A 26,916-nucleotide genomic window follows, 5' to 3' on the forward strand; every position below is an offset into this window, starting at 1 on the left:
AAGGAATTATTAACAGTTCCGAGATCCCTTACAATGTTATCTTCATTTATGTTCACAGCCTTAAAGGTAAATCCCAACGAATCAAACTAATGCTGAATGGAACCATTTATATGAAACTACAGAATATATCAAATCTGCTGGTTGATAAATTAATTTAGCTTCAATTTTACCCTTGTCACCCCCGGAAATACCCTCCACCAACTGTCACAAGGAAGGAGGTCCTCACTGTGTTCACTAAAGTTAAGAACATTGCTTTGATAGACCCTGATAATTTACCAGGATGCCTCCTGAATAACCTGAAACATGACCTCTCATTCCCACTAGAGTCTGTTTAACCACAGCCTCCAAACAGGCTTTGTGCCAAATAACTCCAAATAACTGGAGGACTGCTACGACTGTCTCTCTTCATGGACTAGAGCAAAACGATCTACACTGCCAACCTCGACCTGGCCAAGGCGTTCAATACAATATCTCACCTTGGGCATTACAGATAAACTTACAAAATTAGGCATAAACCCATATGCCATCCAATGGATAACCAGCTGGCTCACTGAAAGGACACAAGAAGTTAGGATAGGAAATCTACCTACACATAGTGGCTGGTCAATAGCAGCATCCCATGGGGATTGAGGCTGGAGTCTCTCCTTTCTAGCATCTCCCTCTATAATGTCAAGAGGGACATCAAGGGCCTCTGTCTGATCAAGTCTGCAGATGGCTGCAACTATGCATAGGTTCATAGTAGGTACTAGGCTATTGGCCCTATGGCCTATATAAGCTTAGCCAAAAAGGTACCCTGGCTTTCGCCACCCAAGAAAATTATTTTTCTGTACCCCTGTCGAGCAGAGCTACCGAAGTGATCCCCGGGGCGAATTTCCTATCGCCCATTCAATCATCAAGATTTTTTTTTTTTTAAGAGTGCTAATGAGGAGCGTTGTTTGATATAGATAGGTAGTTTGTTTCAGAGTATGGAAAGTCTCTAGGACAGGAATCTATCCCTCCAGCATGTTCTGTTTATTGTGGTGACCAGGTTTAGGTCCCTAGAGCGTGTAGCTCGGAGGGATTGGGATTTCTTTAAGTGAAGCATGTCCAACAGCTCTGGGTTTGACATAGCTTTGTATATTAGGCAGAGATTGCCTCTGAGTAGGCGATATGCTACGGAGTAAAGCTGGAGTTTTTTGAGACAGTCTGCGTAGGGCATCTGTCTGAGGCCGGTAATCCTCTTTCTGAGGTATTTCTGTGGCCTTTCCAGTTGTTGTAGAGGTCTTGTGCGGTACATACCAAAAGGGGCGTTGTACTCTATAATGGGTCTAATGAGTGACGAGTAGAGGGGAACAATGACCTCTTTTTTCTTGGATGAGAAACCTTTTGTGATGAGGTGTGCCACATAGAAGGATGGCGTTGTGATTATCAAAGGAGAGACTACTGTCCACCTGTGTCCCAAGGCCTCATCACACTTTCGGTGTTAAGTAGACTACCGCCTATGTGGTAGTTCATGGGTACAAAGATTTTACCAAAAGGGATGACAATGCACATTTTGCCATTGAGCTTGAGGCCATGGCTTTGATACCAGGCATCTGTTTCAGTGAGGCCCTTTTGTAGAATGTCCACATAGTTAGGAGTTTAGATTATGGCTCCTAGTTTGCAGTCATCTGCGAAATTTGTTAGCCAAAGTCTTTCAGTGTTAGCCTGTACTTCAGAGAAGTAGATACCAAACAGGAGAGGACCCAGGACTGATCCCTGTGGTACTCCACTTGTCACTGGTCTGAAGTCTGATTTGGAGTCTGCTACTTTCACAGTGTGGGTTCTTGTCAGTGAGCCAGTTGGCAACCCATCTTGTGATATAGGGATTTATACCAAGTTTAGTGAGTTTATCTATAATTCCAGAGTGGGGGATGGCGTCAAAAGGCTTGGCGAGATCTAGATAAATTGTATGAACCACTTTACCCTCATCTACGGCTTTGGTGACTGCTTCAAAGAAGTCTATCAGGTTTAGGAGACATGATCTGCCTTTTACAAACCTGAACTGGGTGGGGTCCAGAGTTTGGAGATTACCAATGCCTTTGTTTATAAGTTCCATGATGACCCGTTCCATGGCCTTGCAGACCAGGCTCGTCAGGCTAATGGGGCAGTAGTTCCTGGGGTCTGTTGTGGCTCCCCCTTTGTGGAATGGGATAACTGTTGCTGTGCGTCATTCAGCGGGCACAAAGCCTGAGGTGAGGCTATGCTTGAACATGGTACTTAGGTGGGGTGCCAGTTCGTTCTGTAGTTCATGTAGAACACAGCCTGGGATGTTGTCAGGTCCCATGGATGCTGTGTTCTTGGCTTTGAAAAGTGTGTTTTTTTACCTGTGCAGCCATGACTACAGGAACTTTGCATTCTTCTGGAATAGAAATGGGCCCTGAACCTATCTGCCAGGATACTGGCAATATCAGTTGGTTCTGTATATTTAGTGCCATTGTGCTGCAACTCACAGCAGATCTGAGTATTGCCATTGAGATTCTTGACATAGCTATAGGATGCTTTGTGGTTGTCTTTAGAATCAGTTTCGATTTTGTTTTCGTAACTAACTTTGGAGGATTTTATGAGGGATCTCAGCTTCTTATTGAGGCTGACCAGGGAGTTCCTCCAATCATGGGATTTTACACTTTTTTGCAAGTTTCTTTCTTCTGTTGTAGAGTTCGTTTATGGAAGGGGACCACCAGACTGGCTTCTTTTTTTGGAGGACAGCATCCTGGTTCTTTTAGGGATAGCACAATCCATGCACTTGTGTAAGTGCTTATAAAGTGCATTTGTGTAGGATTCAGCGTCCATCTGCATGGGTGTCGTGAAGTTTGCCACTTCTGTCTTAAGCATGAAGTTGGCTTTGGAGAATTTTTTTATGGTGGTTTCCCTAATGGGGGGGTAGGGGTGGGATGTGGATGTCTAGGGTGATTAGCTTGTGGTTGGGATCTGACCAATGAGGAATTGACCTCTGGTGTGGAACACCGGTTGCCCATGTTGGTAATGACCAGGTCTAGGATATTGCTGCCCCTGGTGGGGATGTGGATAAGCTGATCCAAAGCGTTGGAATTTATGAATTCCAGAAAACATTGAGCAAAAGAGCTGGTACAGGAGTAGTTTTCCCAGTTAATGGTGGGGTAGTTGAAACTGCCCATTATTTGGGTGTTCGGTTGTATCCTAATATTTTCCAGTGCGTCAAGAAATGAGGAGTGGGAATCCTGGGGCATCATGGGGGATCTGTAGCAAGCTACAATTTGGATTGTGGTCTTGCCCAGAGTTAGTTGCACTTGGATAATCTCGGATGCATTATGCTGAGCAACTAGCCTGGAGGGGTGGATATCCTTAATGAATATGGACACTCCTCCGCCTTTAGTGTTTCGGTCCAGGTTAGGTGGCCGAAAGGTGTGGTATGAATTATAACCTGGTAATGCAGGGGTGCTCTCTGGAGCCTTGAACCAGGTCTCTGTCACTGCACAGATGTCGATGTTTCCCATTTTAAGGCCTGCCTTGAGAGTGCATTTTGAGGTTTAGACGTCTAGCATCGAGTAGCATTACCCTCAGATTTTGCTTGCTTGTACCTGTTACGGTGGTGAATTTGTCATTTGAACCTTGCCTAAAAAAAGGCAGTATAGGGGTGGCAAGAGCCTTAGCCAGAATCCGGAATCCCAAGGGCAACAGGTTCAGGCCATCTCTGGCAAAGCATCGTTGTCTGTTGATCAGGTCATCCCAGGCAGGCAAATACTGAATCCCCTTAGAATGACACTAGAAGTTTAGCCAATTGTTGAAGTCAATCATTTTGTCTTTGTACTGTGGTATCATTCTGGGTGAAAGCATGGTCAGTGAATTCCCTAAAAGACAAAGATAGTCTTCATGAGTGCCTGATGCAGACTAAAAACCAGTGCCACATCCATGGACTAAAACTCAATACAAAAATTATCACATTGATAATACACCCATAAAAGTAGACCCAGTGCTGACCGATCTGGGAACACATGTTGACAGAAACCTGTCCTTCTACCACCACATGTCTATGTTACACAACTTATAACTTAATGGCATGACATCCAAGTCTGAAGAGATGATTGTTTCATTGTACTTGGCTGTCATGAGACCAATCATCAAGTACAAATGCACCCTTCAGCATGTACCTGACATGGCAGTTTAAACAGCTTGAGAATTCACAGAGGTTCCCCACAAAAGGATTACAGAGAGTAAAGAACAAGTCCTGTGCAGACCATCTCAAAGCCGTATTCCTGTACTTGGTCTCCTATGGACTGCCAAGCCTGCAAGGCATCCTCCAAACCCAGACTGATGGATCTGTTGCACATGTACAAAACAAACTGCATCAGATATATCCAATCCAAGGACTTAAACCTCTTCTGTGACATAAATAAACCATGTGAGAGAGAGAGAGAGAGAGAGATAATAGTCTCAAAGATCATCTCCTTCTCTGGAACAGGCTTCTGATTCACATGAAGCAAAACTCATCCCTAACGATATTCAAACATTACTTCGACCAATGAATTGTAAATTGCAAATTTACTCCTGGTTTGGCACCTATGTCCCTAATGGACAAGGACAGCCTATGAATGCATGATATGGGCAAGCCTGTATAATAACCATACAATTCCTTGGGGGGTATTAACACATCAGCAATATTTTGGTAAATTTGGGGTAATCTTGGCCAGGTTTAAAATGCTTCTTGAGCTGATAGCCTATTAACCACCTATGAACCTATCTGATTGGAGGGGTGTATTGCATATATGGTATGACTTGGAAATGCTCTGTTTATCAAAATAAGCTATACTACTTTTTATTATATTTAATTTGACAGCATTGTCATTGCACTAATTGTTAACGTAATCTATCCCATGCTGGAGCAATTAAGAGTCAGTGGAAGCTCTAACCTAAACAATTTATAGTCATCTACAAACTTAGATAACCACATTGGCCTTGAGACCTGAGAAATAGATGCCAAAATGAGAAAGCCTAACTAACACTGAGCCATGTTTTACAATACTGATAAGTCTGAAAACAAAAACATTTTAACACCTGCATATTTAACAACGTGGGTTCTATCAGATAACCAGTTAGCTATACACCTCACAATACATAGACTTGTATTCAGATTTCCAAGTCTCTCAATGCCTGCATGGAGAAAAGTACCAAAGACCTTAAAGTCAGGTTCAGATATTCTTTATGGGCTGCGTAACCACTTCTCATGGCTTTGGTCATTTTTTTCAAAGAAATTAATGACATTAAAGAGGCAGGACCTGCATTTAGTAAAGCCAAATTGATTACTCTCTCCAGGGTTAAGAGATCTTCAATGTCCGCATTAATCAGTATGGAGACAATACAACAGCTTTATATATGAAGCTAGTGAGACTAATGGGTCTACAGTTGCCAGGGTCTGTGGCTCTGCCTCCCTCGTGCAACGGCACTACAATGACTGTTATCTAGGTTTCAGGAATGTAACTAATGGACAGGTTTAGACCAAAGAGGATAAGTAAGGGTTCAGATAGGCCATATTTTGTACTGATAAACAACCTGGTATTTTATCAGGTCACATGGATTTGATGTTCTTAGATTTTTAAAGGGCTGAGACACAGATTTGCTCCTTAGTAATTATCAGGAGTACCTGAGATTTTGGAATCTGTGGAATAGCTACAACTGTGGGTTGAGTAAAACTTGCAATACGTTTGTCAGCTTTTCCCTTTGAGTCAGAATGGGCAGTTTATTGTGAACTAACTCTGAACATTGTTGTGCATTACTTTTTAAAGAAAAAATTGTAATTATTTTTTTATTCCAGCATCTACTTTAAGTTCTTGTTCAACTTTGAACTTCATAACAGTTCCCTTAAGCTCTTTACTAGTTTGCTTAAGTGTACTCTTATGGTGGGTAGAATGAAACCTCTTGTAAGTATTAAGTCATTTATTTCTCTTGTTATATAACACACTTATATGGGTATTCCACGTTTACTTTAAAATTTTTTTATTACATTTGCTGCAAACAAGGGTTGTCTTATCAATGCAATTATTTAAGTGGGAACAGATGTTGGAGATACAGGAATCAGCTTTAGCAATGGGATCTTTTGGAGGATTATGGTGGAATTTAGATTGCGTAAGTGCAGGAGGTTTGCTTTTAAGAACTCTGAACTCAGATGTATTTGCCAGGAGAGTACCACCAGCTTTAAAGGAAAAGGTCACTGATTTAATAAGAAAAGGTGATACACATGGAGGTATGCAAGAAGTGACCATATTTGTAAGGACAAGATCAATGGCATTTGGGACCCTAGTGGGATGTTTAATTACTTGAACAAGGGAGTTAACATAACATCAAGGAAGCACTGTGCATGCTGTCCACTAGCAGTGCAGGTCATCCGGTTTAGGAAGGGTTGTTGAAGTCAACAAGCAAAATGTGCTGGGTTTAATGGTAATTTAAGCTAATTAATGTGTAGCTATTATGTTCAGAAGGGGACTCAAGAGTGTGTTCTATAGCTAGTAAAGTGGTATTTAATCCTGTTTACAGTAGTTTGGACATCTAGCAGTTCAAATTTGCCTTGAGGAATCATTTGTGAGGTGGTACTTCCCTTGGCAAACACTGATACTCCCTCACAACTCTTAGTAGGTCTGAAGACATGACAGATATTAAACCAAGCAACAAGCAAGTGCATTTATTGCTATGAAACCATACCTCTAACTACACATATATGAATATTTTCAATTTGCAGGAGGGCCTGAAGTCTGAGTATTTTTTTAAGAGTCCTGGCATTGAGCAGAGCCACTTTAATGTGTTCTAAATTATACTTTACTAGGTTGGAATGTCCAGCAGATGGACCCTGCTTAAAAAGCACTACTGGGACAGGAATGGCTTTAACCACAATCCAAGAGCCTTGGGAAGAGTGGTGTAGACCAACCCCTAGCAAATCAGGAAGGCCTGCCAGCCAAATAGTCCCAAGCTGGCCTATACTGGATCCTCCTAGAATGACGAGCTACACAGCCAATTATTAAAGCCAGTTTTGTTGTCTCCGAATCTCAGCCTCATTACGGGGGATGGCAAAAATCTTATCTTGGATATATGCACAGAAAGGTCAGTCATATCTTTCTGCATGTTCCTCTGAGTAGAGCACCTGAGGTCTTCCATTCCATGTGGACCACAATCAGGTAGGGTTCAGAAAGACAGCTAACCATCATGATATTCTTATCCAGCCTACTAAGGGTGGAGTCTGCATATGTCTGACAATAGTCACCTATTAGTAAAACATTACCATGGGTAGATGCATACTCAGGGAAATTTAAGGATTTGGAGTCTGCACCCTTGTGACTCTTAGGGATATATGTACTTAGTATGAGTGTTTGGAGGGACGGTTTGTGATTTGCTGTGTGAAAATGAGGTTTCTTAGTTCATAGCCTGAGAGGTTTAGGTAGCATTATCTTAACCTCAGCATAAGTTGGTGAAGTAGAGATTCTCTGAGCTTTAAGTGTATATGCTGTACTTACCAAATGTTTTCTAAGGTAAGAAGTTAGTCTCTAAATGAAATAAATACTCACTCCTCTCAAATGAATCACTGTAAGATGATAAACATGAGGCAATTTGCTACACTGCCTCAAAACACCTACTGCTATCACAGTGGCTATGTAAGGGGCAACTGCTAACTGAGAGCCAATAATGCTTAGTGCAGATAAAGCAGTACGAGAAAGTTAGGACAGCTTCATAACCTATTATTAGCATAAGACAAAAGGAGGTAATGGCTTGGACTAGGAAAAAAAGTGACAATATGGGAGATTCTAAATGATACAAAAATGAGAGAAGACTACTGTAGTATTTACAAGTGCAAAAAATGTAAAAGTTATAGCAATATATATATATATATATATATATATATATATAGGAGCAATATGGTAATCAGTAACAAGTAGCAACTTTAAATCAAACAGCTTCACCCATTAGGCTAACTAGTGTAGAGGAGTTAGTGTGGTTTGTAATGCTAGGCCATCCCTCTAATGTGGAAACATTTATATTGTGATTGCTTGAAAATGTATTGTTTTAATTCAGAGTGAAATTTAGGGTAAGTGGAGTGCAACTTATTATGATGGGTTTGAAATTAAGGGTTGTGGGAGGGGAAGGTTTGCTACAATTTTACCTGCAATGAAGGAAAATGAGTATATGTTGAACAGTTTATACAGTAGTCCTGCTATTTGTAGGGTGGTTTTGTGGCCTACTGGAAGCCATTTGGCTTTTGATACCAAGAAGCAAGGTTGTGTTTTCTTAATATAGGGAGGGCTAATGAACAGCAAATATTATTTGAGGTAGTTTGTTAGATTTTTTAGAGGCTGATGCACTGACTAGAAATACATACTCTAAATATGAAAGGACTCCTCCTTTACCAACAGACACATTCAACATTTGGGAAAAGGAGGTGAGAAATCTTCAATGACCTGAAAAAGAACTTGTTCAGTTTGGCTTTGGTTATTTGTACATGGTAACTGAAGTTGAAACACACAAACCTAGCCAGACTCCCAAGTATTTGCAATATTATATTGTTTCAGATGGTTCCTGGCTGGAGTATTAAATGTTCCAATTAATAGATGCTTTAGCCATTCTTGATGGAGTTCCAAATAGCAAGGTCTTATTTTTTTTAGTGTTTGGTATAAAGCCATGATTTTAAGGTGGTCAGAGAGCACTCCAGGATCTTTTCCAAGTTATTTTTAATGATGCCTGGGGAACTTTTAGATCTGTAAATAAACATGTCCCTGGTGTAAAGAATGAGAAATATTTGTTGAAGACTGCACAGTAGTTTGGTGATGAATAGTGAGAAAAGTATGAAGGATAGTACTGAGCCCTGTGGGGCTCTTTTTAGAAGGGGCACTCAGGGGATCTGGAGGAGACTGTTTGGATCCTGAATTGCCTGTCTGTAAGGAAGGATTAAAGCCAACGGCCTGCCTGGAAGCCAATTCCAGCAGTTTGAAGGAAGTAATTTGGAGAGAGTGGTCCAGATGGCCTTATTGAGGTACAGGAATACTGCAGCTGTTATTTGTCCTTTATTCATGTTTTGCATAAAATAAAATGTAAGAGTATACAGGACAGTCATGGTGCTTCTGCTAGACCAGAAGCCATATTGATGCCTAGAGTAGATCATATAGCTCTGAATATGTTCAGAAATTTGGTTGTAAATTAGCTTCAAAAGAGTTTTGCCAAAAGAAAGTAACAGATGGGACAAACGCCACTGGATTTTGACAACAAAGTGATTATAGAAATAAGTTTAATTATAGCCTTTTTAACTGGTCAGGCAGATAATTTTTGGTCAAACTGAAGTTGTACAGATGGGCAAGAGGTTACAGGGTGTAATTTTGACAAATAGTAAACTAGGCAAGCACCTCATCAGCATTAATAGGGCATTTATTTTTAAGGTGGTTACCAATATCCTTTGAAGTAAACTTTCTGAAATAGAAGGAAGGCAGGAGAATCAGAAGTAGGGACAATTAAGTTAGAGTCTGGGTTTTAAAGAGGTGGGGGAACTGAATAGAACACATTAACAATCAAAAGGAATTAAAGATTATTAGACATGGAGAATGCATCACTTTTTATTGTATTATTGTGGAGATATCGGCCTATCATTTTGGATAACAAAATTCTAGATTTTTCTGTTTATTTTAGGCAGCAGTTTGACAGGACTTTAAAGTGATTTTTTTAAGCAAAATCTGTAGGGAGGATAAAAAGCATATTTTCTACTGAGGGAGGGCTTCTTCAGTGTTTCAAGAATTTGCCTCGATCTGTAGTGTTTTGAGTTATTTGTTGAGCCCTTGGCTTTGAGACAGTTTACATGCTTGAGAGACTTTAGGGAAGTATTTGTTTTGTAAGATGAGAAGGGAATGGAACATGTAAAGTGATGTAGAAATAATACTGGGGTCCTGTTCAGTAGGGGGTTTCCAATTTGTTTTTTAAAGTTTATTTTGAATAGCTACAATATCTTGTGGAGATCTCAGATGGAACAGGACTAGAGTTTGGAGAGTTTTTTTTTTGTTGTTGTTACTGAATTTAAAGAACAAAGTTACCGGCCAGAGGTTGTTAATTGGGGAGGGGATACGATGGAGAGTTGTGAAATTATTTTAGGGTTACTGATGAGAAAATTTGTCAAGGAGGGGATGCTTACTTGCTTTGAAGATAGACCTGGTAAGGCTATTTTAGGACTTGCATGAAGCCTTAATTGGTAATAAAAGTCTAAAATAACCACACTAGGTCAAAATGCCAATGAAAACACAGACTCCAATATGAATGTATAAATCTCAGTATCAACCCAGTTATCAAGGTGTTTTGTAAATAGATATAATTATTCAGACTAATTACTACAGGGAGTTTTACTCCACATACATACCATAGAATGTGATAGAGACTTCGCTCTAGCAGCAGTTCTACGTCTTCCACTTTTAAATAAACACTACATCCCCTAGTAATTTGATTAGAATCTGTAAGCTCAATGTTTAGAACTAATCAGAGCTCTTCGTTCCTTAATGCTGGATAAGCTCAACACAACCTTCCTCGCATAAACCTACAACTTATGGGAGAAAGACCTAAAACTTCCAATCTAGCTTGATATGGAAAATTTTTCAAGCCAGAAAGTCTCTTTGTAAATTTCCTCCCCAATTAATAATTCCCTTTAGTATATGCACAAATCATCGGTAGTGGTGCTGCGGTAGCGTTGTCGCCTCACAGCAAGACGTCCCGTTCAATTCTCAGCTAGAGCGTCTTCTGTGTGGAGGCATGCGTGAATGGGCGTGCTTTCGTTGAAGGTTGTGTGTCAGGGCTGGTAACTCGGCATGTAAAAATCCACTACCAAACATTAGCGGACCGGAGTTCTGCTGTGGCGACTCCTAACTGGGATAAGCCGAAAGACACAACATATGCACAAATCATCATATTATACTTAATATTGGTTGAACATATGCAATAAACAATTTTTTTTAAATAATTCTGTATTCCCTGGTACAATGCGCTTGAAAATTAATGCTACAGCTTTGAGGGTTTTGGTTTTAATTACTTAGACATGTGACCTAAATTAAAAATTATTACAAATTCTAACGCCCATATCCTTATATTCTGACACATTCGATAATGCTGTGGTTCCTAACTTCACCATGACATCCAAATTAGGTTTGCCAAAGTACAGGTCACCATATTTATCTTTATTAATATTTAGCCTCATTATACTTTAACCAAAAAGCTACTTTACTCAAATACAGATTAAACTCATATATATATATATATATATATATATATATATATATACACGCACACGCACTCACACACACACACACACACACACACACACACACACACACACACACACACACACACGCACACGCACACGCACGCACGCACACGCACACACACATCTTGGTGATGTTATAACATGTCCAAATTCAAAATCATCAGCATATTTTGCCGATACAGGAATGCTTTTTATCTGAGAAAAAAATATATTAAATAACACTGGGACCAATACTAAGCTTTGCAGGACCCCTTTAAGCACATCAGCCCAGCTGGATTGATTACTCAACTCTAACTCACTGCTTCCTCTCACTCAGCCAGACTGAGACTCAACATATAATATATGGATTTTATCAGCTTTTCATGCATTGCATCGACAATTACGTTATGTGGAATACTGTCAAAAAAACTTAGAAAGATCTATACATACCACTACAACAGATGAACCCTAACCCAAGGCCAAAGTAACAGGACCATAAAAAGTTGTCAAGTAGGCAAATGTTGATCTATTATAGGTAAAACCACATTGAGACAGACTTAACGGACAATCCTTTAATTCAGTAGTCAAGATGGATACTTAACATCTCTCAAAACTACTACCCACCAAGGGAGTTAGATTAATTGTCCTACAACTGGAGCTATTATTCGCTGAAGCACCCTTGTGAATAGGTATAACATCTGCACACTTCCAACTTAAAGGTTCGTCCATCCACAACCCTTTTTTCCCATTTTTGCACATGGAGTTGGGGTGTCACTTCAACAGTAACAATTATCTAAAGCCAAGGTTTATACCACTAGGCGACTACCCTGCCACGGCTGTTCTTCCACACAACACACTCACTCAAATCTATGATCAGTTTAGTGTGTCTAATCCGCCTACTGCATGTCTTTGGAATGTGCGAGAAACCTGGAGCACCCACAGGAAACCCAAGCAAAGTGACATAACCATGACATAACACTGTAATTAAATAAGGATGCAATGACCGTAGAACTATATTTAGCACAAATAACCCAAAAGCATCCTGGTAAGTTGTCAGGACCCAGAGAACTGTCCTGTCTTATACGGCCCAACAACTTTCTTACAGTGCCTAAACTAAAAATGGACATTCATAATTATCCTTGAAAGTGTCTTCCACACAACTGATCTTGAGGAATCACTCACAAGAAAATATTTACTAAACACCTTAGCCAATTCTACTCCTTCATACAATACTTTTTTATTTATAATAGAGCCCACTCCATTTTTTCACCTTTAAATATCTGAACATAGAAATAACATTTCTTTGTTGAAGCAACAGACAAAATATGTTCTTCATACTTACATTTAGCTTTCAGTAACAAGCTCTTCAGTTTCCAAGTAACTAAATTATAAGTTCTTGTAGCTGTAACAGTCTTCTATATTTTCCACATATTAAACGTTTTCATTCTTTCTTCAGTAATTCAGAATGTGTTGTGCTCCACAAAGTAAGTGAGTAGGTCTCATGTTTGCAGCACATGCTTTCACCAGTAATCCACATACTAACTAAATCATCAAGACTTTTCACAGATAGCTCTAATGAGTGTATGAGCTCAGTTATACGGTTTTATCAAAAATAATCTCTGCTTGATGTTTTAAATGTGAATTTGTGATTGCTGCAAAGTCAAAGGCACTACATTATGAACTACCTAAGGGGCAGAGTTGTTTTAAACTCACTATTCTAATATATTTGTAAATAATAAATCAAGAATAGTTTCTGCCGTTGTAGGGAAATTTAGATAAATTATGTAGTGTATAAAGATCCATAAATTCTTCTTTTAGGCTAGACACAGGATGTCCCATCTCTCCAGTTGATATTACAAAAGTTAAAAACTACCCAACAAAATTAAATTGTCATAATCTAAATATTTACTTATTTTGTCAATAAAATAGTACTATTCCATTCTAAATAACATTAGACTCTTAAAACGTATCAAATGCACTGGAGTATTGTATCAAATAACTAGTAATAGAATTTCCCTACTACAGTTAGCAAATAGAACTCTAGCACATATCCAAGATGCAACAAAACTTCTTACACCACTTCCATTCCTTTTTTTTCTCTCAGTCATACAATTTGTATCCAGGAAAATACATCTGTACAATTTCATATATCATAATTAATAACCTTACAAATTAACTGAAGGTCATCCTTTTTTATTAAAATACCAAGCATTTGCATAATAAATTTTTACTAATCTCTCTACCTCCCCTTATCTTTTCTGATTGTGCTATGTGATTGAAGTCCAAAAAAATGTTCCACTAAATCTTTATACTTTTACTCAACAAACTACCACCATAAAACTTAAATGAAACCTAGCTTCATAAAAAAAAAAAAAATGTTCTTCTTGGAAGTCTTGCCAATTACACGCTTCATCCAAGTCATTTTTAGTGCGAAATTTATACAGTCATTTATTAAACTGAAATGCTTTGGAAAACTGATAATCAGGGAGTGAAGGAGAGGATAACATTTCTGAAATACACAAATTAACTCTAAACTTGCAACAAATGTCCAGGATATCTTGAACCAAATTATATGTATGGCACAACGGGGTGCCCTATAAATCATTAACACCCACATGTATATAATTACTGACTCATACATTTTTTACATTCCAACAATTTTTTTTAATTTCACAAGAATGTCTTGCAATTTACAACCACCGTGATATGAAATGGTGATTTCTTCCCTGCCAAGACTACTTAAAGGTCTAATATACTTTTATGTCACTGAATCACCATCACAAGACACCCTCTATTGGCTCAGGTTCTGAAGGAACCACTTCTAAATTAATCCTAAAATTCCCTCCCACTGTTCTCCTCTTAATCTTTTTACTTATAGCTGTAACACACTCTATGCTCTCACTACTTTCACTATCACTGCTTACCTTTTCCTAGTATAACTGTCCTTTCCCTAAAGTGCTCAACATATTGATTACAACGTTCTGTAGACTCAGTCCTATCAATAAAAATATTTCTCCATTTGTTATCCTAGGAGCTAAACTGCTGTCAGTTTGTGTCCCAAAACTTATAAATCGCTGTTGACTACTATGTTTCATCTTCCACTAAACCACTATGCAAACTATAACAAGTCTCTGTGTCAGTACTCCCATCTGATGTACACCTATCATTAGAACTTGGCTCATTTTTATCAATATCCATGTAACACTTCAGAATTCTCATCTGTCATAATTTCCCTTAAGTTCTCAATTTCAGACTCCAAAACAACAAAAATTACTAAATGTCTGACAAAGACTACTATCACTGTTCACAAAATTATTGGAAGTCATACTATATATTAAACATTTATAATACTGCAATACTGCCTTTTCCTCCAATAATGACAATCAAAATGTTAGCTAATTTACCCATTATTTAAATTAAATGTTACCTGGCAGGCAACCAGATACTTGTACAACAGCAGGAATCTTTTAAAAAGCTGAGCAGTTACCTGCTTAGCGAATCAGCATGTCCATTCAGACCTGCTCCAGAAAAGAAAACAAACAGTACTTAAAATATTTAATAGCAAAACAAATAGAACATTCTTCATCTAGGATTTCTGTTTATGGGTTTTAGGAGGTTGATACTTAAGTGTGTTACATTACATCAACTAGGATAACGAACTGAGAACAAAAAACTGTTAATCCTTCCTGCTAGGCAGTTGCACTTAAAAATTATATAGTTGACTGCAGCACATACTTTTTATAATTTTCTTTATAAGATTGATGTTGCCACAGTTCCAAAGGAAGCCATTACATAATCTAGCCATAATACATACCTTTTTTCTTGTATTGGGATAAAACAGAATACTGAACATCTGACAGATGTTATGTACATTCCAATGGCTGACGCAGATCTAACAGCAATATTTTAGAGGCTGTTTTTTTTTTCTTTCCGAAATTGGTCATGATGCAGGTGTCTCTAATTCCAACATGTGTCATTATGATCAGCCTAGTGATGCCTCTAAGTGTCTAGTGTTGTCTGTTCATATTTACATTAATTGTCAACCTATACTATATACAACTAACTGAACAAGTTCAATTTAAAGCTTACAAGATGAGCAACCCAAGTGCACAAGTTATTTACAAAACATTACAAAAAGTTAATACTTACTGTGTTCATTGTGACTTACAAAATCCAGTTCAAGATGTAGAATCTAATGAAAGGTTTCACTGTATTGATTAATTTAAGCTGAATGATTTGCAATTTACACTTCTTTTAATGGCACTGTTGAAGAGATACGAATGTTTGTTTGAACTATGAGGACATAACTTGATTTTATCAAACAGCTCATATCATCATCAGTGGAAGTCACAGTACACACTTCCAGAATACTAATGAAGGGGATGAATTAAGTATACATTATTGATTCTGTGGAAAAATTGTCGTTCACTTATTAACAGAATCCAAGTGTTTTCTGTTGTGAATGGAACACAAGGCTTCAAGGCTTCATAAAATATAAAAGGAAAATATTCAGAAAGTTTTTAAAATAACTGCTTCTGCAGTTAAGGGTGGATTTCAAAATATCAAAGCGAAGTGGAGAATGTGGTCTAACAAGGAGGCACAGATGCACCAACTCATGAATACCACCATAAAACAAAAATATTAAAAGACACTGGTAAGACTCCATCAACTTTGAAGAAAATTATGTAAATATGTGGAGACCATAAGCAGTATTCTTAGCATGCCCACACTGTGTGATCCCCCATGGATTATGTCTTGTGTCAGCAAGTTGTGCCAGTTATCTGTATTGCAGTCACATGGAAAATAGTTTAAATGAATCCATTTCCATACGCAAGGCACCTCACTATATACTGGGGACCATATGCATACAGGGAAAGTATTAAAGGGAACATGCAATCATGGATCACAGTGCTGGAACTTTGTAAACATATGATATGGAGCAGAAGGGGATTGTACTTTGAGACACTGTCAATCTTTTGTGAATAAAGTAGTGCAAAAGTTATGAGCTACATGACATCAAAGTACAATATTGTTGGGAGGACAATTAGGAGGACTAATGATGTGATACTTAGATGCATGTGATAACACATGCTCACAAGATGGAACACTAAGTGAGATAAAGGGGATACATTACAGCTTAGTGTGTACTGGGGTGAGACGACATATACTTCTGCAATACACAAGGAAAAGTGCTACAAACTTTCAAACAGCAAACAACAGACTCCTGTGTGAAACTTAGGGTGCCAGATAGGAAAGCATTGTGTGCACATGCAAAATATGTACAGCAGTCTCCCCCCCTCTTATCTAGTCTCGCTGGGACTGGACCTTAGGCTGGATAAACATAGGTGTCATGAAGTTTGTAACTTCTGACTTGAGTTCATGTGTAAAAACACTGCTGCAACAGTTTACAGCAGCTCATCTGAATGCAGCATACTTGTACCTTCTAAACAAAACTGTAGCCACTCTTCAAAGACTTGCATTTATAGGGGAGTTCCTTTCCTTCAGCATGAACTGTTTTGGAATACAGTCCTAAAATAGTCTGTAAAATATTTACCCCTTCTTTGGGAGTCAAGACTTGACATTTTTATACATGACTGATGCATGAAATGTTACCCTCTGATGTGAATGGAAATTCATTTCTGCTATAACTGAAGTGTGTGGCAAGTCATAAAAAAATAAATAAAAATAAAATAACTGCAGCAAACAATGTTTGCAAAATTAGCTTAATGTTACCCTGCTGGTAATACAACTCCTCAATTTATTTTAAAAACAAAAAGTACCTTCATGAAAGATTCCTGCTCTGTCGATTCCCTTATCCTCATTCTGAATGTCCTTAAGAAAGTCTCCGACTGTCATAAGCAAGGGTTTTACAGTAAACTGACACCGTTCACCTCGGGAAGGTAGCACAAGGTTTAGTACAGGAATGCCATGTCTGTATTCAAACATAAGAGCTGTAAAAATAAATAAATAAATGAATGAATGAATGAATGAATGAATGAATGAATGAAAATTCAAGCAGCAGCACAGCCATAACAATACTACTTTTTACAATTCAGATATCCTCAATGAAAATGTAATATTACACAATGATATACAGAATGAACTACTGTGAATATTGTTTTAATTAAAGCATCCAAGAGATAACTGAAAAGCATATAAAAGTGCAAGTTCTGTGAACTCAATTTTAATTTAAAGAAATGTATTATTAAGCACTGGCTAAAGAAACAAGGAAAAAGTCCACGTAAAACAGTTTACTACAGGAAGTAATACATAAATACCCATTCTGCAGACGGTTCTGACATGACATATATTTGCTGAGGTGTGCATTCAATCTGGCAGTTACAGCAGAGGATTAAGGCATTGAGCTGTTAAACAAGCTGCTTCCTGCAGTCCAAGACTTGATTCCTTCAACCTTCACTTAACTACTGTGGGCCTCAGAGCAAATCAGCTAATTAACAGTGGTCCCATATCACTCCCTTAAAGGGGACACTTATGTCCAGTGAGCTTACTTGGCTTGACTTGTTGTAGATGTCGTGAGGTACATACCAAAAGGGGCGCTGTATTCTATAACGGGTCTAATGAGTGACAAGTAGAGGGGAACAATGACCTCTTTTTCTGGATGAGAAACCTTTTGTGATGAGGTGTGCCATGTAGAAGGATTTCCTGACTACTGTGGCAATGTGATTATCAAAGGAGAGAATACTGTCCAACTGTGTCCCAAGGTATCTTATCACAATTTCTGTGTTAAGTAGACTACTGCCCATGTGGTAGTTCACGGGTACAAAGTTTTTACCAAAATCTCCTCCTACCACCCAACACTACAACCTGTGAGAGATGCACTTACATAGCCAAAATGGAAGCAAAGCTCTCTCCACCCAAGATTGTGCTAAACAGTCAAGAGGAGAAGGTTAACACTCACACTACACCTCAAGCAACACATAGCCCTTCTAAACCCGCACCACCAACACCCACATATAGCAACACTAAATCCACATATGCAGAGGCCCTTAACTGTAACCTGTCCAAGCAACAAAGACCTCTGAAGCTGAAACGCAAACAAACACCAATCACAACCAATGTGTCACATAGTTCACAACACCAGTGTGCCAACCAGCAACAGCCCCTAAGGCAAGACAATGTACCTAACACTTTAGTCATAGGTGACTCTATAGTCCGGCACACTGATGTCCCTCTCACCAGGTTGAATAAGGAGAAAATTACAGTCAGCTGCCTGTCGGGTGCCAGGATCTGCCACATAATGCATGCACTCAAGTCACTCCACAACAAGTACAAATATGACTGTCATTGTCCATGTTGGAGTGAATGACTTGAGACGTACCTCCCTGGACTACATGAAAAGAGACATGGAAGAGCTCTCGGATCATGTGGCCCAGGCAGGTATGACCCTAGCCCTGAGTAGCATCCTGCCTTCGCCCAGAATGATACCACAATACAAGGATAAAATGATTGACTTCAACAATTGGCTAAGCTTATGGTGTCATTCAAAGGGGATCCAGTATCTGTCTGCCTGGGATGACATGACTGACGGACCACGATGCTTTGCCAGAGATGGTCTGCACCTGTCGCCCCTGGGATTCAGGTTACTGGCTACGGCTCTTGCCACCCCTATAGTGCCTTTTTTAGGTAAACTTCAAAGGACAAAACCACCACCGTAACAGGTACAAGCATGCAAAATCTGAAGGTAATGCTACTCGATGCTAGAAGTCTAAACGTCAAAATGAACTCTCTCGAGGCACTCCTAAAAATGGAGAACATCTATATCTGTGCAGTAACTGAGACCTGGTTCAAGGCTCCAGACAGCACCCCTGCAATACCAGGCTACAACTCTTACCACACTTTTCGGCCACCAAACCAGGCCCGAAACACTAAAGGTGGAGGAGTGTCAATATTCACCAAGGATATTCACACCACCAGGCTAGTTGGCCAACACAATGTGTCTGAAATTCTCCAAGTGCAACTAACACTAGGTAAGACTGCAATCCAAATTGTAGCTTGCTACAGATCCCCCACCATACCCCAAGATTCTCACTACACCTTTCTAAAAATACTGGAAAATATTAAGATACAACCAAACACCCTAATACTGGGTGATTTTAACTACCCTGCCATTAACTGGGAAAACTACTCATGTCCCAACACCTTTGCGCAACGGTTCTTGGAATTCATAAATTCCAACGCCCTGGATCAACTAATCCATAGTCCCACCAGGGGCTCCAATATCCTAGACCTGGTTATTACCAACATGGTAAATCAATGCTCCATACCTATGGTCACCCCCTCGTTAGTCAGGTCTGACCATAAGCTAATCACCCTTAACATCCACATCCCTCCCCCACCCCCCCCCCAGTAAAGAAACCACCATAAAAACTTCTCCAAAGCCAACTTCATGCTACTCAAGTCAGAAGTGACAAACTTCATGACACCCATGCAGACGGGAACTGAAAGTTCAACTGTTGAATCCTACACTAAGGCACTGTACGAGCACATCCACTCATGCATGAATCGTGCCATCCCAAATAGAACCAAAATGCTCTCATCCAAAAAAAGGAAGCCAATCTGGTGGTCCCCTGCCATAGACAAACTTTACAACAAAAGGAAGAAACTTTTGCAGAAAAGCGGAAAATCCCAGGATGCAAAAAACTCCCTTACTAGCCTCAGTAAGAAACTGAGATGCCTCATAAAATCCTCCAAAGCTAGTTACGAAAATAAAATTGCCAAAGATTCCAAAGACAACCACAAAGCATTCTATAACTATGTCAAGAATCTAAATGGCAATGCTCAGATCTGCTCTGAGCTAAAACAGAATGGCATTAAATATACTGATCAGAAGGATATTGCCAATATCCTGTCAGATCGATTCAGTGCCAACTTCACCCCCCTCTCACCCCCTAAATGGCCCATCTCAATACCGGAAGATTGCCAAATTCCAGTAATAACGGCCACACAGGTACAAAACGCACTCTCTAAAGCCAAGAATACAGCATCCATGGGACCAGACGACATCCCAGGCTGTGTACTACATGAACTACAATATGAACTGGCACCTCACCTAAGTGTCATGTTTAATCATAGCCTCACCTCAGGTTTCATGCCCACTGAGTGGCGCAGAGCTACAGTTATCCCAATCCACAAGGGGGGATCCACCTTGGATCCTGGAAACTACCGTCCCATCAGTCTGACAAGCCTTATCTGCAAGGCCATGGAGCGTATTATCATGGAACTTATAAACAAAGACATTGGCAACCTTCAAACACTGGACCCCACCCAGTTTGGGTTTGTGAAGGGCCGATCTTGTCTCCTGAACCTGACTGACTTCTTTGAATCAGTCTCCAGAGCCATGGATAAGGGTAAGGTGGTCCACACAGCCTATCTAGACCTTGCCAAGGCCTTTGACACCATCCTCCACTCTGGAATCATAGATAAACTTACTAAGTTGGGCATTAATCCCTATGTCACCCAATGGGTTGCTAAATGGCTTAGTGATAGAACCCACACTGTAAAAGTAGCAGACTCCAAATCCAGCTCCAGACAAGTGACAAGTGGAGTACCTCAGGGTTCAGTCCTGGGGTCGCTCTTGTTTGGCATCTACTTCTCTGAAGTACAGGTCAACACTAAGGGACTCTGGCTAACAAAGTTTGCAGATGACTGCAAACTGGGAGCCATTATTGAATCCCAAATGATGTGGATACTCTACAAAAGGGCCTTACAGAAACAGATGCTTGGTGCCAGAGCCATGGGCTCAAGCTCAATGCCAAGAAATGTATTGTTATCCCCTTTGGGAAAAAACATGTATCCATGAATTACCATATAGGTGGCAGTACACTAAACACAGAAAGTGTGATAAGAGACTTAGGGACACAGGTGAACAGTGGTCTCACCTTCGATAACCACATCACCACAACAGTCAGGAAATCCTTCTATGTGGCACACCTCATCACAAAGGGCTTTTCATCCAGAAAAAAGGAGGTCATTGTCCCACTGTACTCATCCCTCATTAGACCCATTATAGAATACAATGCCCCATGTGGTATGTACCTCTCAAGACATCTGCAACAACTGGAAAGGCCTCAGAAATACCTCACTAAAAGAATCACAGGCCTAAAGCAGATGCCCTACGCTGACAGCCTTAAAAAACTCCAGCTATACTCTGCTGCATATCGTCTACTCAGAGGCGATCTCTGCTTAACATACAAGGCCATGTCAAACCCAGAGCTGTTGGACATGCTACACTTAAAGAAATCCCAAACCCTCAGAGCTACACACTCCAGGGATCTAAACGTTGTCATCACAATAAACAAAACATGCTGGAGGGATAGGTTCCTGACCCAGAGACTCCCCAGACTCTGGAATAGATTGCCCATACATGTCAAGCAGAGTGTCTCTTTGGACCTCTTCAAGAGGAACCTTGACGATTTGATGGGAGAAAGGAAATTCACCCCAGGGATCACGTCAGTCACCCTGCTAGACAGGGGTCCAGGAAAGTAAATAATGTGGGAAGAAATAGCCAGGGAATTGTTATGGCTAGACTTGTATAGGCCCTAGGGCTGATAGCCTAATACCAACCTATGAACCTATGAAAAGGGATGACAATGCACTTTTTGGCACTGAGCTTAAGGCCATGGCTTTGACACCAGGCATCTGTCTCAGTGAGGTCCTTTTGTAGGATGTCCACATCGTTAGGAGTTTCGATTATGGCTCCTAGTTTGCAGTCATCTGCAAACGTCATTAGCCAAAGACCTTCTGTGTTGGTCTGTACTTCACAGAAGTAGATAGCAAACAGGACAGGACCCAGGACTGGACCCTGTGGTACTCCACTTGTCACTGGTCTGAAGTCGGATTTAGAGTCTGCTACTTTCACAGTGTAGGTTCTGTCAGTGAGCCAGTTGGCAACCCATCTTGTGACATAGGGATTTATACCTAGTTTAGTGAGTTTATCTATAATTCCAGAGTGGGGGAATGGTGTCAAAAGCCTTGACGAGATCTATATAGGCTGTGTGAACCACCTTACCCTCATCTACGGCTTTGATGACTGCTTCAAAGAAGTCCATCAGGTTTAGGAGACATGATCTGCCTTTTACAACCCGAACTGGGTGGGGTCCAGAGTTTGGAGATTACCAATGTCATTCCATGATGATATATTCCACAGCCTTGCAGACCAGGCTCATCAGACAAATTAGGTAGTTCCTGGGGTCCGTGGTGGCTTCCCTTTGTGGAGTGGGATAACAGTCACTGTGTGCTATTCAGTGGGCACAAAGCCTGAGGTGAGGCTATGATTGATCATGGTACTTAGGTGGGGTGGCAGTTCATTCTGTAGCTCATGTAGAATGCAGCCTGGGATGTTGTCAGGTCCCATGGATGCTGTGTTCTTGACTTTGGAGAGTGTGTTTTTTTACCTGTGCAGCCGTGATTACAGGAACTCTGCATTCTTCCGGTATAGAGATGTGCCCTTTAGGGGGTGGGGTGGGGGTGGGGGGTGGGGGGGTAAAGTTAGCGCTGAACCTGCCAGGATGTTGGCAATATCAGTTGGTTCTGTATATTTAGTGCCATTGTGCTGTAACTCAGAGCAGATCTGAGTGTGGCCACTGAGATTCTTGACATAGCTACAGAATGCTTTCTGGTTGTCTTTAGAATCAGTGGCAATTTTGTTTTTGTAACTAGCTTTGGATGATTTTTTAAGAGATCTCAGCTTTTTACTGAGGCTGGCCATGGAGTTCCTCCAATCATGGGATTTTACTCTTTTTTGCAACAGTTTCTTTCTTCTGTTGTAAAGTTTGTTTATGGTAGGGGACCACCAGATTGGCTTCCTTTTTTTGGAGGATAGCATCTTGGTTCTGTTAGGGATTGCACAATCCATGCACTCGTGTAAGTGCTTATAAAGTGCATTTGTGTAGAAGTCAGCAGTTGTACCTCTATTGTCCGTCTGCGTGGGCGTCATGAAGTTTGCCACTTCTGTCTTAAGAAGCGTGAAGTTGGCATTGGAGACCCTTTTTACCGTGGTTTCCCTAATGGGGGGTGGGGGCGGTATGTGGATGTCTAGGGTGATTAGCTTGTGGTCGGATCTGACCAACGAGGAACTGATCTCTAGTGTGGAACACCGGTTGCCCATGTTGGTAATGACCAGGTCTAGGATACTGCTGCCCCTGGTGGGGGTGTGAATAAGTATATCCAAGGCATTGGAATTTATGAATTCCAGAAAATGTTGAGCAAATGAGTTGGTACGAGTAGTTTTTCCCAGTTAATGGTGGGGTAGTTGAAATCGACCATTATTAGGGTGTTAGGTTGTACCCTAATATTTTCCTGTGTATCAAGAAAGGAGGAGTGGGAATCCTGGGGCATCATGGGGGATCTGTAGCAAGCTATAATTTGGATTGCAGCCTTGCCCAGAGTTAGTTGTACTTGGATAATCTTGGATGCATTATGCTGAGCAACTAGCCTGAAGGTGTGGATATCCTTAATGAATATGGACATGCCTCAGTCTTTAGTGTTTTGGTCCAGGTTAGGTGGCCGAAAGGTGTGGTATGAATTATAGCCTGGCAATGCAGGGGTGCTCTCTGGAGCCTTGAATCAGGTCACTGCACAGGTGTCTATGTTCTCCATTTTAAGGAGTGCCTCGAGTGAGTGCATTTTGAGGTTTAGACTTCTAGCACTGAGTAGCATTACCCTCAGATTTTGCTTGCTTGTACCTGTTATGCTGGTGAATTTGTCATTTGAACCTTGTCTAAAAAAGGCACTATAGGGGTGACAAGAGCCTTAGCCAGTATCCTGAATCCCAAGGGCAACAGGTGCAGGCCACCTCTGGCAAAGCATCGTGGTTTGTCGATCATGTCATCCCAGGCAGACAGATACTGGATCCCCTTAGAATGACACCAGAAGCTTAGTTAATTGTTGAAGTCAATCATTTTGTCCTTGTACTATGGTATCATTCTGGGTGATGGCAGGATGCTACTTAGGGCTAGGGTCATACCTGTCTGGGCTACAAGATCAGACAGCCCCTCCAGGTCTCTTTTCATGTAGTCCAGAGAGGTACGTCTCAGGTCATTCACACCAATATGGACAATGACAGAGTCATATTTGTACTTGTTGTGGAGTGACCTGAGGGTGTGTGTTATGTGACGGATCGTGGCACCCAACAGGCAGCTGACAGTAACTTTCTCCTTGTTTAACCTGGTAAATGGAACATCAGTGTGCTCGACTATAGAGTCACCTATGACTAGAGTGTTGGGTACGTTGTTATGCTTACGGGCTGTGGTTGAGTGGCACACTGAGTTTATGGGCTATGTGTCATTTGGGTTGTGTTGGGGGGGGGGGGTTGGAGGTTGCTTGTGTTTCTGCTTTAGAAGTCCCTGTTGCTTGGGCAGATTTTTATTGAGAGCCTCCGCGAATGTAGGTGTGTGTTTTGTGTTTATGTGTGTGTTTTGGTGGTGTAGGTTTTAAGGGACTACGTGATGAATGTGGTGTGGTGCAGGGGTTTACCTTCTCCTCTTGACTGACTAGTCCAGTCTTGGGTGAAGAGAGCTTTGCTTCTATATAAGTGCATCTCTCACAGGTTGAAGTGTTGGGTGGTAGGAGGAGAGGGTTGTCTGTGTACATGAGGCAATTGCTGCATTGCCCCAAGATACCCAGATTCATATGGTAGGCAGGAGAAAACACCAGGAGCTAACCCTTAGACATTCCTGGATAGGTGCTCATTTAGTAAGTACTAAAAACTGTTTTCCTCTAGATAAGTGGGGAAAAGTTGAGTGCTGTAGTAATCTGTAGCTTATTTAGTGCTTACGAGTTATGAACAAGTGCTGAGCTCAAAGAAACAGATTTGACTGCTAAAACTACAAAAACTGGCTAGTTCTAAGGGAAAATGTGAAGAACAGACTTTATGGCACCTGGAATAGTTTAACCCTAGATAAGCGGCGATGCATAAATATTTATTTATTTATTTATTTTTTAAGATAAGTTAACCTAGCCCTTACCACTCCCATTGATAAGCTAGATGGCTTCCCTCCAACACAGAAAGGCTTGGGGGCTCAAAAAATTACAAAACAGTCCTGGATGCAGCAAATCTGTATCTGGACTAGACTACTTACAGGAAAGGCAGGAATACTATTATGCATTTCTTGACATTTAGTTTTAGTCCATGGCTCTGATACCAATTGCTTGTCTGTGTCAACACTTCTTGGGAGAACATTTGTGTCAGTGTGAGATTCAATGACTGCTCCTAATTTGCAATCATCTGCAAATTTAGTCAGTCAAAGACCACTGACATTGACCTTGACTTCACAGAAGTAAATGCTAAAAAGGAGTGGTACAAGGAGTGATCCCTGAGGGTAGGGCAGATTGCCCCAATTTTAACTTCCCCCCCACTTTAACTTGCAGGGTCCCATCCACCCACAGGTGACATATAGGCAGGGTGCCATGGTTTGGAGTTTGTCAGCTCTGCCTGTCAGGATATTGTGTCAAATACCTTTGTGTGCCAAATGCCTAAGCCAGTGACCATTTTGTCCGGCAGACCATTTGCTTTTCTCGGTGGCCTTTCTCATAAGTCCACCATGTTGACCATGTTGGTGACCCCCCCTATCACCCCAAACTAATTTGTGTCCAGTGTGTGAGGAGTCTGTCTGGATCGATATGTTCCATCTCCATTCTTTCTTTCTTTGCATTTTCCACTAGTGTGAGACTTATTGGGTAATTAGTTTCTCAAGGGCATTAGGATTACTCACCTTTTGAGCAGAAGGACGACTGTTATGCTGCTGCTCATGTGCATGGCATGAGTTGTTTGGGAGGCGCAGTTAAGTAGCAATTCCACAGGGCCTAATGGGTCATGTTTCATGTTACTTAGAAGGCATCCAAGCATATGGATTCACTTTACATCCTCAAAATACTGAAATATCGAAATTCAGTATGTTGAGGTTATAAAGTAGAAACCTTAAAAGAACGAAATCTCAGAAGCGTGAAATTCAAAATCTCGCATCCCGGAGATTTTGAATTAGCGCTTCTACTTCACACAAACATACACCTTCCTCCCCACACACAAACACAAGCTCTGCCCTACATAAAAAGAAGGGGAGGCAAACCCCCCTGCAACCCCCACACCCCCCCTACTTAAATATTTTAACTCCGAGGTCGCACTACATACAAAAACACACAAAATGCCCCCACACAAGCAACATTTTCCTTGCACACACACATCACAACAACAAAACACACTAGCATACACCACAGCCCCTACCCAAAACCCTTAACACATCAACACTTACCTGAATCCATAAACACAGCGAAACACCAAAAGCACCAATTCAAAACCTCCGGTGTGCGAGGTTTTGAATTTCGCGCTGCTGAGGTTTCATTCTTTTCACGAATCTACTTTATGGGCTTGAAATACCGAATTTCGATATTTCAGTATTTCGAGCTTCTGAAGTGAATCCATATAGATATATATAAATATATATATATATATATATATATATATATATATATATATATATATATATATATATTTATAGAGACATTAAATATATAAAAATGTATATAAATATATATAGATATATAGATATATATATATATATATATATATATATATAGATATATATATATATATATATATATATATATATATATATATAGAGAGAGAGATATATACATATAGATCTATAGAT

The 26,916-nt window shown here is 40.3% G+C and overlaps 1 protein-coding gene across 3 annotated transcripts in view; it reads right to left on the minus strand.

The window, feature by feature from the left end:
• Nucleotides 1–26,916, minus strand: part of LOC122793380 (calcium uniporter protein, mitochondrial-like) — a 1,332,984-nt gene that overhangs the window by 307,163 nt on the left and 998,905 nt on the right. For all 3 annotated transcript variants that reach the window (XM_044061335.1, XM_044061334.1, XM_044061336.1), the window contains one exon: nucleotides 17,029–17,199. In XM_044061335.1, the coding sequence (XP_043917270.1) occupies nucleotides 17,029–17,199 (171 nt within the window). The remainder of the gene's footprint in view (nucleotides 1–17,028; nucleotides 17,200–26,916) is intronic.

Source organism: Protopterus annectens, chromosome 2.part0 (genome assembly GCF_019279795.1).
Source record: "Protopterus annectens isolate FY-2018-M chromosome 2.part0, PAN1.0, whole genome shotgun sequence".
Lineage (NCBI taxonomy): Eukaryota > Metazoa > Chordata > Ceratodontiformes > Protopteridae > Protopterus > Protopterus annectens.